Source organism: Salvelinus fontinalis, chromosome 26 (assembly GCF_029448725.1).
Source record: "Salvelinus fontinalis isolate EN_2023a chromosome 26, ASM2944872v1, whole genome shotgun sequence".
In the NCBI taxonomy this organism is placed as follows: domain Eukaryota; kingdom Metazoa; phylum Chordata; class Actinopteri; order Salmoniformes; family Salmonidae; genus Salvelinus; species Salvelinus fontinalis.
Window position 1 is genome coordinate 6,918,737 of NC_074690.1, and position 16,238 is coordinate 6,934,974.

General features: G+C 48.3%; 1 protein-coding gene across 2 annotated transcripts in view; it reads right to left on the bottom strand.

Annotated features, from left to right (window-relative positions):
• LOC129823590 (macrophage mannose receptor 1-like) overlaps positions 1 to 16,238 on the bottom strand; it is a 115,646-nt gene that overhangs the window by 24,705 nt on the left and 74,703 nt on the right. For both annotated transcript variants that reach the window (XM_055882441.1, XM_055882440.1), the window contains 4 exons: positions 13,170 to 13,205; positions 12,888 to 12,981; positions 10,789 to 11,021; positions 9,090 to 9,255 (listed from right to left, as the gene is read on the bottom strand). In XM_055882441.1, the coding sequence (XP_055738416.1) occupies positions 9,090 to 9,255; positions 10,789 to 11,021; positions 12,888 to 12,981; positions 13,170 to 13,205 (529 nt within the window). The remainder of the gene's footprint in view (positions 1 to 9,089; positions 9,256 to 10,788; positions 11,022 to 12,887; positions 12,982 to 13,169; positions 13,206 to 16,238) is intronic.

The following is a 16,238-nucleotide window of genomic DNA, read 5'->3' on the forward strand; positions in this document are numbered from 1 at the left end:
ACTGGGGTAGGTACCTGTCTCACCTGGTGACTACTAACACACTGGAGTAGGTACCTGTCTCACCTGGTGACTACTAACACACTGGGGTAGGAGCCTTTCTCACATGGTGACTACTAACACACTGGGATAGGTACCTGTCTCACCTGGGGAATACAAACACACTGGGGACGGTACCTGTCTTACCTGTTGACTACAAACACACTTGGGTCACTGACCTTCTCACCTGGTGACTACTAACACACTGGGGTAGGAGCCTGTCTCACCTGGTGACTACTAACACACTGGGGTAGGTACCTGTCTCACCTGGTGACTACTAACACACTGGGGAAGGTACCTGTCTCACCTGGTGACTACTAACACACTGGGATAGGTACCTGTCTCACCTGGTGACTACTAACACACTGGGGTAGGTACCTGTCTCACCTGGTGACTACTAACACATTGAGGTAGGTACCTGTCACACCTGGGGACTACTAATACACTGGGGTAGGTACATGTCTCACCTGGTAACTACTAACACATTGGGATAGGTACCTGTCTCACCTGGTGACTACTAACAAACTGGGGTAGGTACCTGTCTCACCTGGTGACTACTAACACACTTGGGTCAGTGACCTTCTCACCTGGTGACTACTAACACACTGGGGTAGGAGCCTGTCTCACCTGGTGACTACTAACACACTGGGGTAGGTACCTGTCTCACCTGGTGACTACTAACACACTGGGGTAGGTACAGGTCTCACCTGGTGACTACTAACACACTTGGGTCAGTGACCTTCTCACCTGGTGACTACTAACACACTGGAGTAGGAGCCTGTCTCACCTGGTGACTACTAACACACTGGGGTAGGTACCTGTCTCACCTGGTGACTACTAACACACTGGGGTAGGTACCTGTCTCACCTGGTGACTACCAACACACTGGGGTAGGTACCTGTCTCACCTGGTGACTACTAACACACTGGGGTAGGTACCTATCTCACCTGGGGACTACTAACACACTGGGGTAGGTGACTGTCTCACCTGGTGACTACTAACACACTGGGGTAGGTACCTGTCTCACCTGGTGACAACTAACACACTGGGGTAGGTACCTGTCTCACCTGGTGACTACTAACACACTGGGGTAGGTACCTGTCTCACCTGGTGACTACTAACACACTGGGGTAGGTACCTGTCTCACCTGGGGACTACTAACACACTGGGGTAGGAGCCTGTCTCCCCTGGGAACTACTAACACACTGGGGTAGGAGCCTGTCTCACCTGGTGACTACAAACACACTGGGGTAGGTACCTGTCTCACCTGGTGACTACTAGCACACTTGGGTAAGAACCTGTCTCACCTGGGGACTACTAACACACTGGGGTAGGTACCTGTCTCACCTGGTGACTACTAACAGACTGGGGTAGGTGACTGTCTCACCTGGTGACTACTAACACACTGGGGTAGGTACCTGTCTCACCTGGTGACTACTAACACACTGGGGTAGGTACCTGTCTCACCTGGTGACTACAAACACACTGAGGTAGGTACCTGTCTCACCTGGTGACTACCAACACACTGGGGTAGGTACCTGTCTCACCTGGTGACTACTAACACACTGGGGTAGGTACCTGTCTCACCTGGTGACTACCAACACACTGGGGTAGGTACCTGTCTCACCTGGTGACTACTAACACACTGGGGTAGGTACCTGTCTCACATGGTGACTAATAACACATTGGGGTAGGTCACTGTCTCACCTGGGGACTACTAACACACTGGGGTAGGTACCTGTCTCACCTGGTGACTACTAACACACTGGGGTAGGTACCTGTCTCACCTGGTGACTACTAACACACTGGGGTAGGTACCTGTCTCACCTGGTGACTACTAACAAACTGGGGTAGGTACCTGTCTCACCTGGTGACTACTAACACACTGGGGTAGGTACCTGTCTCACCTGGTGACTACAAACACACTGGGGTAGGTGACTGTCTCACCTGGTGACTACTAACACACTGGGGTAGGTACCTGTCTCGCCTGGTGACAACTAACACACTGGGGTAGGTACCTGTCTCACCTGGTGACTACTAACACACTGGGGTAGGTACCTGTCTCACCTGGTGACTACTAACACACTGGGGTAGGTACCTGTCTCACCTGGTGACTACTATCACACTGGGGTAGGTACCTGTCTCACCTGGTGACTACTAACACACTGGGGTAGGTACCTGTCTCACCTGGGGACTACTAACACACTGGGGTAGGAGCCTGTCTCACCTGGGAACTACTAACACACTGGGGTAGGAGCCTGTCTCACCTGGTGACTACTAACAGACTGGGGTAGGTACCTGTCTCACCTGGGGACTACAAACACACTGGGGTAGGTACCTGTCTCACCTGGTGACTACTAACAGACTGGGGTAGGTGACTGTCTCACCTGGTGACTACTAACACACTGGGGTAGGTACCTGTCTCACCTGGTGACTACTAACACACTGGGGTAGGTACCTGTCTCACCTGGTGACTACAAACACACTGAGGTAGGTACCTGTCTCACCTGGTGACTACTAACACACTGGGGTAGGTACCTGTCTCACCTGGTGACTACTAACACACTGGGGTAGGTACCTGTCTCACCTGGTGACTACTAACACACAGGGGTAGGTACCTGTCTCACCTGGTGACTACTAACACACAGGGGTAGGTCACTGTCTCACCTGGGAACTACTAACACACTGGGGTAGGTACCTGTCTCACCTGGTGACTACTAACACACTGGGGTAGGTACCTGTCTCACCTGGGGACTACTAACAGACTGGGGTAGGTACATGTCTCACCTGGTGACTACAAACACACTGGGGTAGGTACCTGTCTCACCTGGTGACTACTAACAAACTGGGGTAGGTACCTGTCTCACCTGGTGACTGCTAACACACTGGGGTAGGTACCTGTCTCACCTGGTGACTACAAACACACTTGGGTCAGTGACCTTCTCACCTGGTGTCTACAAATACACTGGGGTAGGTACCTGTCTCACCTGGTGACTACTAACACACTGGGGTTGGTACCTGTCTCACCTGGTGACTACAAACACACTGAGGTAGGTACCTGTCTCACCTGGTGACTACAAACACACTTGGGTCAGTGACCTTCTCACCTGGTGTCTACAAACACACTGGGGTAGGTACCTGTCTCACCTGGTGACTACTAACACACTGGGGTAGGTACCTGTCTCACCTGGTGACTACTAACACACTGGGGTAGGTACCTGTCTCACCTGGTGACTACTAACACACTGGGGTAGGTACCTGTCTCACCTGGTGACTACTAACACACTGGGGTAGGTACCTGTCTCACCTGGGGACTACTAACACACTTGGTTAGGAGCCTGTCTCACCTGGGGACTACAAACACACTGGGGTAGGAGCCTGTCTCACCTGGGAACTACTAACACACTGGGGTAGGAGCCTGTCTCACCTGGTGACTACAAACACACTGGGGTAGGTACCTGTCTCACCTGGTGACTACTAACACACTGGGGTAGGTTCCTTTCTCACCTGGTGACTACTAACACACTGGGGTAGGTACCTGTCTCACCTGCAGACTACTAACACACTGGGGTAGGTACCTGTCTCACCTGGTGACTACTAACACACTTGGGTAGGTTACTGTCTCACCTGGTGACTACTAACACACTGGGGTAGGTACCTGTCTCACCTGGTGACTACTAACACACTGGGGTAGGTACCTGTCTCACCTGGTGACTACTAACACATTTGGGTCAGTGACCTTCTCACCTGGTGACTACTAACACACTGGGGTAGGTGACTGTCTCACCTGGTGACTACTAACACATTTGGGTCAGTGACCTTCTCACCTGGTGACTACTAACACACTGGGGTAGGAGCCTGTCTCACCTGGTGACTACTAACACACTGGGGTAGGTACCTGTCTCACCTGGTGACTACTAACACACTGGGGTAGGTACCTGTCTCACCTGGTGACTACTAACACACTGGGGTAGAAGCCTGTCTCACCTGGGAACTACTAAAACACTGGGGTAGGAGCCTGTCTCACCTGGTGACTACAAACACACTGGGGTAGGTACCTGTCTCACCTGGTGACTACTAACACACTGGGGTAGGTTCCTGTCTCACCTGGTGACTACTAACACACTTGGGTCAGTGACCTTCTCACCTGGTGACTACTAACACACTGGGGTAGGAGCCTGTCTCACCTGGTGACTACTAACACACTGGGGTAGGTACCTGTCTCACCTGGTGACTACTAACACACTGGGGTAGGTACCTGTCTCACCTGGTGACTACTAACACAATTGGGTCAGTGACCTTCTCACCTGGTGACTACTAACACACTGGGGTAGGAGCCTGTCTCACCTGGTGACTACTAACACACTGGGGTAGGTACCTGTCTCAACTGGTGACTACTAACACACTGGGGTAGGTACCCGTCTCACCTGGTGACTACCAACACACTGGGGTAGGTACCTGTCTCACCTGGTGACTACTAACACACTGGGGTAGGTACCTGTCTCACATGGTGACTAATAACACACTGGGGTAGGTCACTGTCTCACCTGGGGACTACTAACACACTGGGGTAGGTACCTGTCTCACTTGGTGACTACTAACACACTGGGGTAGGTACCTGTCTCACCTGGTGACTACTAACACACTGGGGTAGGTACCTGTCTCACCTGGTGACTACTAACAAACTGGGGTAGGTACCTGTCTCACCTGGTGACTACTAACACACTGGGGTAGGTACCTGTCTCACCTGGTGACTACTAACACACTGGGGTAGGTGACTGTCTCACCTGGTGACTACTAACACACTGGGGTAGGTACCTGTCTCACCTGGTGACAACTAACACACTGGGGTAGGTACCTGTCTCACCTGGTGACTACTAACACACTGGGGTAGGTACCTGTCTCACCTGGTGACTACTAACACACTGGGGTAGGTACCTGTCTCACCTGGTGACTACTATCACACTGGGGTAGGTACCTGTCTCACCTGGTGACTACTAACACACTGGGGTAGGTACCTGTCTCACCTGGGGACTACTAACACACTGGGGTAGGAGCCTGTCTCACCTGGGAACTACTAACACACTGGGGTAGGAGCCTGTCTCACCTGGTGACTACAAACACACTGGGGTAGGTACCTGTCTCACCTGGTGACTACTAGCACACTGGGGTAGGTACCTGTCTCACCTGGGGACTACTAACACACTGGGGTAGGTACCTGTCTCACCTGGTGACTACTAACAGACTGGGGTAGGTGACTGTCTCACCTGGTGACTACTAACACACTGGGGTAGGTACCTGTCTCACCTGGTGACTACTAACACACTGGGGTAGGTACCTGTCTCACCTGGTGACTACAAACACACTGAGGTAGGTACCTGTCTCACCTGGTGACTACTAACACACTGGGGTAGGTACCTGTCTCACCTGGTGACTACTAACACACTGGGATAGGTACCTGTCTCACCTGGTGACTACTAACACACTGGGGTAGGTCACTGTCTCACCTGGGAACTACTAACACACTGGGGTAGGTACCTGTCTCACCTGGTGACTACTAACACACTGGGGTAGGTACCTGTCTCACCTGGGGACTACTAACAGACTGGGGTAGGTACATGTCTCACCTGGTGACTACAAACACACTGGGGTAGGTACCTGTCTCACCTGGTGACTACTAACACACTGGGGTAGGTACCTGTCTCACCTGGTGACTACTAACACACTGGGGTAGGTACCTGTCTCACCTGGTGACTACAAACACACTTGGGTCAGTGACCTTCTCACCTGGTGTCTACAAATACACTGGGGTAGGTACCTGTCTCACCTGGTGAATACTAACACACTGGGGTAGGTGACTGTCTCATCTGGTGACTACAAACACACTGAGGTAGGTACCTGTCTCACCTGGTGACTACAAACACACTTGGGTCAGTGACCTTCTCACCTGGTGTCTACAAACACACTGGGGTAGGTACCTGTCTCACCTGGTGACTACTAACACACTGGGGTAGGTACCTGTCTCACCTGGTGACTACTAACACACTGGGGTAGGAGCCTGTCTCACCTGGTGACTACTAACACACTGGGGTAGGTACCTGTCTCACCTGGTGACTACTAACACACTGGGGTAGGTACCTGTCTCACCTGGGGACTACTAACACACTGGGTTAGGAGCCTGTCTCACCTGGGGACTACTAACACACTGGGGTAGGAGCCTGTCTCACCTGGGAACTACTAACACACTGGGGTAGGAGCCTGTCTCACCTGGTGACTACAAACACACTGGGGTAGGTACCTGTCTCACCTGGTGACTACTAACACACTGGGGTAGGTTCCTGTCTCACCTGGTGACTACTAACACACTGGGGTAGGTACCTGTCTCACCTGCAAACTACTAACACACTGGGGTAGGTACCTGTCTCACCTGGTGACTACTAACACACTGGGATAGGTTCCTGTCTCACCTGGTGACTACTTACACACTGGGGTAGGTACCTGTCTCACCTGGTGACTACTAACACACTTGGGTCAGTGACCTTCTCACCTGGTGACTACTAACACACTGGGGTAGGAGCCTGTCTCGCCTGGTGACTACTAACACACTGGGGTAGGTACCTGTCTCACCTGGTGACTACTAACACACTGGGGTAGGTACCTGTCTCACCTGGTGACTACTAACACACTGGGGTAGGTACCTGTCTCACCTGGTGACTACTAACACACTTGGGTCAGTGACCTTCTCACCTGGTGACTACTAACACACTGGGGTAGGAGCCTGTCTCACTTGGTGACTACTAACACACTGGGGTAGGTTCCTGTCTCACCTGGTGACTACTAACACACTGGGGTAGGTGACTCTCACCTGGTGACTACTAACACACTGGGGTAGGGTACTGTCTCACATGGTGACTAATAACACACTGGGGTAGGTCACTGTCTCACCTGGGGACTACTAACACACTGGGGTAGGTACCTGTCTCACCTGGTGACTACTAACACACTGGGGTAGGTACCTGTCTCACCTGGTGACTACTAACACACTGAGGTAGGTACCTGTCTCACCTGGTGACTACTAACACACTGGGGTAGGTACCTGTCTCACCTGGTGACTACTAACCCACTGGGGTAGGTACCTGTCTCACCTGGTGACTACTAACACACTGGGGTAGGTGACTGTCTCACCTGGTGACTACTAACACACTGGGGTAGGTACCTGTCTCACCTGGTGACTACTAACACACTGGGGTAGGTACCTGTCTCACCTGGTGACTAATAACACACTGGGGTAGGTACCTGTCTCACCTGGTGACTACTAACACACTGGGGTAGGTACCTGTCTCACCTGGTGACTACTAACACACTGGGGTAGGTACCTGTCTCACCTGGTGACTACTAACACACTGGGGTAGGTACCTGTCTCACCTGGTGACTACTAACACACTGGGGAAGGTACCTGTCTCAACTGGGGACTACTAACACAATGGGGTAGGAGCCTGTCTCACCTGGGAACTACTAACACACTGGGGTAGGAGCCTGTCTCACCTGGTGACTACAAACACACTGGGGTAGGTACCTGTCTCACCTGGTGACTACTAGCACACTGGGGTAGGTACCTGTCTCACCTGGGGACTACTAACACACTGGGGTAGGTACCTGTCTCACCTGGTGACTACTAACAGACTGGGGTAGGTGACTGTCTCACCTGGTGACTACTAACACACTGGGGTAGGTACCTGTCTCACCTGGTGACTACTAACACACTGGGGTAGGTACCTGTCTCACCTGGTGACTAGAAACACACTTGGGTCAGTGACCTTCTCACCTGGTGTCTACAACCACACTGGGGTAGGTACCTGTCTCACCTGGTGTCTACAAACACACTGGGGTAGGTACCTGTCTCACCTGGTGACTACTAACAAACTGGGGTAGGAGCCTGTCTCACCTGGTGACTACTAACACACTGGGGTAGGTACCTGTCTCACCTGGTGACTACTAACACACTGGGGTAGGTACCTGTCTCACCTGGTGACTACTAACACACTGGGGTAGGTACCTGTCTCACCTGGTGACTACTAACACACTGGGGTAGGTACCTGTCTCACCTGGTGACTACTAACACACTGGGGTAGGTACCTGTCTCACCTGGTGACTACTAACACACTGGGGTAGGTACCTGTCTCACCTGGTGACTACTAACACACTGGGTTAGGTCACTGTCTCACCTGGTGACTACTAACACACTGGGGTAGGTACCTGTCTCACCTGGTGACTACTAACACACTGGGGTAGGTACCTGTCTCACCTGGTGACTACTAACACACTGGGGTAGGTACCTGTCTCACCTGGTGACTACTAACACACTGGGATAGGTACCTGTCTCACCTGGTGACTACTAACACACTGGGGTAAGTACCTGTCTCACCTGGTGACTACTAACACACTGGGGTAGGTACCTGTCTCACCTGGTGACTACTAACACACTGGGGTAGGTACCTGTCTCACCTGGTGACTACTAACACACTGGGGTAGGTACCTGTCTCACCTGGTGACTACTAACACACTGGGGTAGGTACCTGTCTCACCTGGTCACTACTAACACACTGGGGTAGGAGCCTGTCTCACCTGGTGACTACTAACACACTGGGATAGGTACCTGTCTCACCTGGTGACTACTAACACACTGGGATAGGTACCTGTCTCACCTGGTGACTACTAACACACTGGGTTAGGTCACTGTCTCACCTGGTGACTACTAATACACTGGGTTAGGTACCTGTCTCACCTGGTCACTACTAACACACTGGGGTAGGAGCTTGTCTCACCTGGTGACTACTAACACACTGGGATAGGTACCTGTCTCACCTGGTGACTACTAACACACTTGGGTCAGTGACCTTCTCACCTGGTGACTACTAACACACTTGGGTCAGTGACCTTCTCACCTAGGGATTGCTTACACACACTGGGGTAGGTACCTGGGGATTGCTTACACACACTGGGGTAGGTACCTGTCTCACCTGGGGATTGCTTACACACACTGGGGTAGGTACCTGGGGATTGCTTACACACACTGGGGTAGGTGTGATTACAAAGGGCAGTCCTCCAGGTGCCTTCCACATCCAGATAGACACAGGACCGGTCTCTGCTGGGCTCGTCTTGTGCCCACCGGGACAGGCTCAAGGGCCAGCCGTCCATCCACCTGAAGTAGCCTTTCGTCTGAAATAACAAACCACTACAGCTGTAAGTTAGTTGGTAGAGCACGGCGCTTCCAACTTCACGATCGTGGGTTTGATTCCTGCTGGTGGACACCCATACCAAAATGTATTCACACAGGACTGTACGTCGCGTTGGGATGAAAACATGGTATATTACAGTACACTAGCCTTTCCTGGCAATCTGACCACCATGTTATATTACAGTACACTAGCCTTTCCTGGCAATCTGACCACCATGTTATATTACAGTACACTAGCCTTTCCTGACAATCTGACCACCATGTTATATTACAGTACACTAGCCTTTCCTGACAATCTGACCACCGTGTTATATTACAGTACACTAGCCTTTCCTGACAATCTGACCACCGTGTTATATTACAGTACACTAGCCTTTCCTGGCAATCTGACCACCATGTTATATTACAGTACACTAGCCTTTCCTGGCAATCTGACCACCATGTTATATTACAGTACACTAGCCTTTCCTGACAATCTGACCACCATGTTATATTACAGTACACTAGCCTTTCCTGACAATCTGACCACCGTGTTATATTACAGTACACTAGCCTTTCCTGACAATCTGACCACCGTGTTATATTACAGTACACTAGCCTTTCCTGGCAATCTGACCACCGTGTTATATTACAGTACACTAGCCTTTCCTGGCAATCTGACCACCGTGTTATATTACAGTACACTAGCCTTTCCTGACAATCTGACCACCGTGTTATATTACAGTACACTAGCCTTTCCTGACAATCTGACCACCGTGTTATATTACAGTACACTAGCCTTTCCTGGCAATCTGACCACCATGTTATATTACAGTACACTAGCCTTTCCTGACAATCTGACCACCGTGTTATATTACAGTACACTAGCCTTTCCTGACAATCTGACCACCATGTTATATTACAGTACACTAGCCTTTCCTGACAATCTGACCACCATGTTATATTACAGTACACTAGCCTTTCCTGACAATCTGACCACCGTGTTATATTACAGTACACTAGCCTTTCCTGACAATCTGACCACCATGTTATATTACAGTACACTAGCCTTTCCTGACAATCTGAACGCCTAGGCTTTATCTCAGAAGAACACCGTTTTGTGGTGCTGTAGACGACCCTGTGGTTGAAACCCACCTGTATCCCCTACAGCAATCCCGTGACTTCCTCCCGCCCACCCAGCACATTCCAAGGCCATCTGGCTCCTACAGATAACTTCTATCAAATTTATCACATTAATTTATAAAGCCCTTCTCACATCAGCTTATGTCACAAAGTGCTGTACAGAAACCCAGCCTTAAACCCCAAACAGCAAGCAATGCAAGTGTAGAAGCACCTTGTTACTTCTGATGTGACAACCATTCTCCATCACCCCTCAGATACGATAGTATTACTTATGATCCATCATGTCTCTAGTATAGAAATGTTCAAAGTTTCACCCAGAATCCAACAGTACCAATAACCTGCCTATTCTGATGAGGAGTCTGTTGGACCTGAAGAGACAGCTAGTACTGTACCTCATTCCTATTGAGTCCAATCCACAGTGGTGTCTGCAGCTTCAGAGCCTGCAGCTCCAGGTAAGCTGCTGACTGTTCATCCAGGGTGCTAGCCAGCTGGCCCTCCTCAGCCTCACACTGCACCCGGGCTTCGTGCCATGTCCTGTTCTGGGGCAGCACCTTGTAGGAGTCGTTGGCCAGCTTCACCCAGCCTCTAGGTAACACTGTTGGCGCCGGGACTGGGATGCCTGAGTCTGGGAGGGCGGAGCAACACTTAGTCAGAGGGCCGAGGACGGAGACAAAAAAGGAGGAGAAAGAAGAGGATGAAGAGGAGGAGAGAGAAAGAAGAGGATGAAGAGGAGGAGAGAGAAAGAAGAGGATGAAGAGGAGGAGAGAGAAAGAAGGGGATGAAGAGGAGGAGAGAGAAAGAAGAGGATGAAGAGGAGGAGAGAGAAAGAAGAGGATGAAGAGGAGGAGAGAGAAAGAAGAGGATGAAGAGGAGGAGAGAGAAAGAAGAGGATGAAGAGGAGGAGAGAGAAAGAAGAGGAAGAAGAGGAGGAGAGAGAAAGAAGAGGATGAAGAGGAGGAGAGAGAAAGAAGAGGATGAAGAGGAGGAGAGAGAAAGAAGAGGATGAAGAGGAGGAGAGAGAAAGAAGAGGATGAAGAGGAGGAGAGAGAAAGAAGAGGATGAAGAGGAGGAGAGAGAAAGAAGAGGATGAAGAGGAGGAGAGAGAAAGAAGAGGATGAAGAGGAGGAGAGAGAAAGAAGAGGATGAAGAGGAGGAGAGAGAAAGAAGAGGATGAAGAGGAGGAGAGAGAAAGAAGAGGATGAAGAGGAGAAGAGAGAAAGAAGAGGATGAAGAGGAGGAGAGAGAAAGAAGAGGATGAAGAGGAGGAGAGAGAAAGAAGAGGATGAAGAGGAGGAGAGAGAAAGAAGAGGATGAAGAGGAGGAGAGAGAAAGAAGAGGATGAAGAGGAGGAGAGAGAAAGAAGAGGATGAAGAGGAGGAGAGAGAAAGAAGAGGATGAAGAGGAGGAGAGAGAAAGAAGAGGATGAAGAGGAGGAGAGAGAAAGAAGGGGATGAAGAGGAGGAGAGAGAAAGAAGAGGATGAAGAGGAGGAGAGAGAAAGAAGGGGATGAAGAGGAGGAGAGAGAAAGAAGAGGATGAAGAGGAGGAGAGAGAAAGAAGGGGATGAAGAGGAGGAGAGAGAAAGAAGAGGATGAAGAGGAGGAGAGAGAAAGAAGAGGATGAAGAGGAGGAGAGAGAAAGAAGAGGATGAAGAGGAGGAGAGAGAAAGAAGAGGATGAAGAGGAGGAGAGAGAAAGAAGAGGATGAAGAGGAGGAGAGAGAAAGAAGAGGATGAAGAGGAGGAGAGAGAAAGAAGAGGATGAAGAGGAGGAGAGAGAAAGAAGAGGATGAAGAGGAGGAGAGAGAAAGAAGAGGATGAAGAGGAGGAGAGAGAAAGAAGAGGATGAAGAGGAGGAGAGAGAAAGAAGGGGATGAAGAGGAGGAGAGAGAAAGAAGGGGATGAAGAGGAGGAGAGAGAAAGAAGAGGATGAAGAGGAGGAGAGAGAAAGAAGGGGATGAAGAGGAGGAGAGAGAAAGAAGAGGATGAAGAGGAGGAGAGAGAAAGAAGGGGATGAAGAGGAGGAGAGAGAAAGAAGGGGATGAAGAGGAGGAGAGAGAAAGAAGAGGATGAAGAGGAGGAGAGAGAAAGAAGAGGATGAAGAGGAGGAGAGAGAAAGAAGAGGATGAAGAGGAGGAGAGAGAAAGAAGAGGATGAAGAGGAGGAGAGAGAAAGAAGAGGATGAAGAGGAGGAGAGAGAAAGAAGAGGATGAAGAGGAGGAGAGAGAAAGAAGAGGATGAAGAGGAGGAGAGAGAAAGAAGAGGATGAAGAGGAGGAGAGAGAAAGAAGGGGATGAAGAGGAGGAGAGAGAAAGAAGAGGATGAAGAGGAGGAGAGAGAAAGAAGGGGATGAAGAGGAGGAGAGAGAAAGAAGAGGATGAAGAGGAGGAGAGAGAAAGAAGAGGATGAAGAGGAGGAGAGAGAAAGAAGAGGATGAAGAGGATGAAGAGGAGGAGAGAGAAAGAAGAGGAAGGAAAAGAATGTCTTTGCTCACCAACTTTGCGCTGACAGATGAAGCCGTGTGTGTCGTTGCAGGACCTGATTTCCCATTTTCCCAAGATGGAGGAGGAACTGGCCATCACGATACACTGTGAGACAAAGATTAGCAATATCGACAACATTCACAGTCACAGTCTTAATTCTCTCATATAGTAGAGCTTTGAGCAAAATGTAAGTCTAGCACATTAAACAATACATTATTAATATATTGTTATATCCGATTTATTGTGTGTAATTCTCATTTTGAATGGTGATAGTTCGTTTAAATGGATCTTACCCGACTAGCCTGAGACGAAAGCATACGCATGTACATCTACAATTAGAAAACAAAATAGAATACGTTAATGGTATTTATTAAGACATTGTTCTAGAGATAGAATAAGCAAAGTAAACGATAGGGATTTAGTCAATGTGTTTCAGTATAATATGTAAATGATAGGGATTTAGTCAATGTGTTTCAGTATAATATGTAAACGATAGGGATTTAGTCAATGTGTTACAGTATAATATTTAAACGATTAGGATTTAGTCAATGTGTTTCAGTATAATATGTAAACGATAGGGATTTCGTCAATGTGTTTCAGTATAATATGTAAACGATGGGGATTTAGTCAATGTGTTTCAGTATAATATGTAAACGATGGGGATTTAGTCAATGTGTTTCAGTATAATATGTAAACGATAGGGATTTAGTCAATGTGTTTCAGTATAATATGTAAACGATGGGGATTTAGTCAATGTGTTTCAGTATAATATGTAAATGATAGGGATTTAGTCAATGTGTTTCAGTATAATATGTAAACGATAGGGATTTAGTCAATGTGTTACAGTATAATATTTAAACGATTAGGATTTAGTCAATGTGTTTCAGTATAATATGTAAACGATAGGGATTTCGTCAATGTGTTTCAGTATAATATGTAAACGATGGGGATTTAGTCAATGTGTTTCAGTATAATATGTAAACGATAGGGATTTCGTCAATGTGTTTCAGTATAATATGTAAACGATGGGGATTTAGTCAATGTGTTTCAGTATAATATATAAACGATAGGGATTTAGTCAATGTGTTTCAGTATAATATGTAAACGATGGGGATTTAGTCAATGTGTTTCAGTATAATATGTAAACGATGGGGATTTAGTCAATGTGTTTCAGTATAATATGTAAACGATAGGGATTTAGTCAATGTGTTTCAGTATAATATGTAAACGATAGGGATTTAGTCAATGTGTTTCAGTATAATATGTAAACGATGGGGATTTAGTCAATGTGTTTCAGTATAATATGTAAACGATGGGGATTTAGTCAATGTGTTTCAGTATAATATATAAACGATAGGGATTTAGTCAATGTGTTTCAGTATAATATGTAAACGATGGGGATTTAGTCAATGTGTTTCAGTATAATATGTAAACGATGGGGATTTAGTCAATGTGTTTCAGTATAATATGTAAACGATAGGGATTTAGTCAATGTGTTTCAGTATAATATGTAAACGATGGGGATTTAGTCAATGTGTTTCAGTATAATATGTAAACGATAGGGATTTAGTCAATGTGTTTCAGTATAATATGTAAACGATGGGGATTTAGTCAATGTGTTTCAGTATAATATGTATATAAACATATGTACAGTAGGCCTGTCGGTGGGTGAGTGTGGATATCTGTGTTTGTGTACAAATGTGTGTATACAAAATGTTTAGTATACAGTCGCTAGTGAAAGTCTACACCTTGCACAATCTTCACATTTTGCTGCCTTAAAATTACATCTAAAAAGAGATGAAATTAGATTTAAAGTTAAAGAAAAATGATAGACAATGTTACACATTACTTTGAAATAGAGATTTAGGATTTCTAGACATCATCCCCCCCAAAGTTACTTCTTGGTGGAAGCACCTTTGGCAGCCATTACAGCTGTGGATCATTTTGAATAAGATTCTACCAACCTACCACAACTCTTAGGGCGACATATATCCATTGTTTTTGTCAAAAATATTCAAGCACAGTAAATTTGGTTGGAAATCTTTGATGGACAGCAATATTCAAACATTGTTTCTGTTTTTATAAGCAGATTAAAGTCAGAACTGAGGCTGGGCCATTCAGGAGCACTCAACAGCCATTCTGGTGTGTCTTTGGCATTCACATGTGTGTAATTAGGCTTTCTTGTCCCTGGGATAGTCCCAGGCTTTCTTGTCCCTGGGATAGTCCCAGGGTTTCTTGTCCCTGGGATAGTTTAATAATTTATTGTCCCTGGGATAGTCCCAGGGTTTCTTGTCCCTGTGATAGTCCCAGGCTTTCTTGTCCCTGGGATAGTCCCAGGCTTTCTTGTCCCTGGGATAGTCCCAGGCTTTCTTGTCCCTGGGATAGTCCCAGGGTTTCTTGTCCCTGGGATAGTCCCAGGGATTCTTGTCCCTGGAATAGTCCCAGGCTTTCTTGTCCCTGGGATAGTCCCAGGCTTTCTTGTCCCTGGGATAGTCCCAGGGTTTCTTGTCCCTGTGATAGTCCCAGGCTTTCTTGTCCCTGGGATAGTCCCAGGGTTTCTTGTCCCTGGGATAGTCCCAGGGTTTCTTGTCCCTGGGATAGTACCAGGCTTTCTTGTCCCTGGGATAGTACCAGGCTTTCTTGTCCCTGGGATAGTACCAGGGTTTTTTGATTCTGACACCTTCCCCAAAGAGGCTTTCACCAAGTACTCTGGGGTGTTTCCGCCAAGTATGAACTCTGGGGTGTTTCCGCCAAGTATGAACTCTGGGGTGTTTCCACCAAGTATGAACTCTGGGGTGTTTCCACCAAGTATGAACTCTGGGGTGTTTCCACCAAGTATGAACTCTGGGGTGTTTCCGCCAAGTATGAACTCTGGGGTGGTTCCACAAAGTATGAACTCTGGGGTGTTTCCACCAAGTATGAACTCTTGGGTGTTTCCGCCAAGTATGAACTCTTGGGTGTTTCCGCCAAGTATGATCTCTGGGGTGTTTCCGCCAAGTATGAACTCTGGGGTGTTTCCGCCAAGTATGAACTCTGGGGTGTTTCCGCCAAGTATGAACTCTTGGGTGTTTCCGCCAAGTATGAACTCTGGGGTGTTTCCGCCAAGTATGAACTCTGGGGTGTTGCCGCCAAGTATGAACTCTGGGGTGTTGCCGCCAAGTATGAACTCTGGGGTGTTTTCGCCAAGTATGAACTCTGGGGTGTTTCCGCCAAGTATGAACTCTGGGGTGTTTTCGCCAAGTATGAACTTTGGGGTGTTTCCGCCAAGTATGAACTCTGGGGTGTTTCCGCCAAGTATGATCTCTGGGGTGTTTCCGCCAAGTATGATCTCTGGGGTGTTTCCGCCAAGTATGAACTCTGGG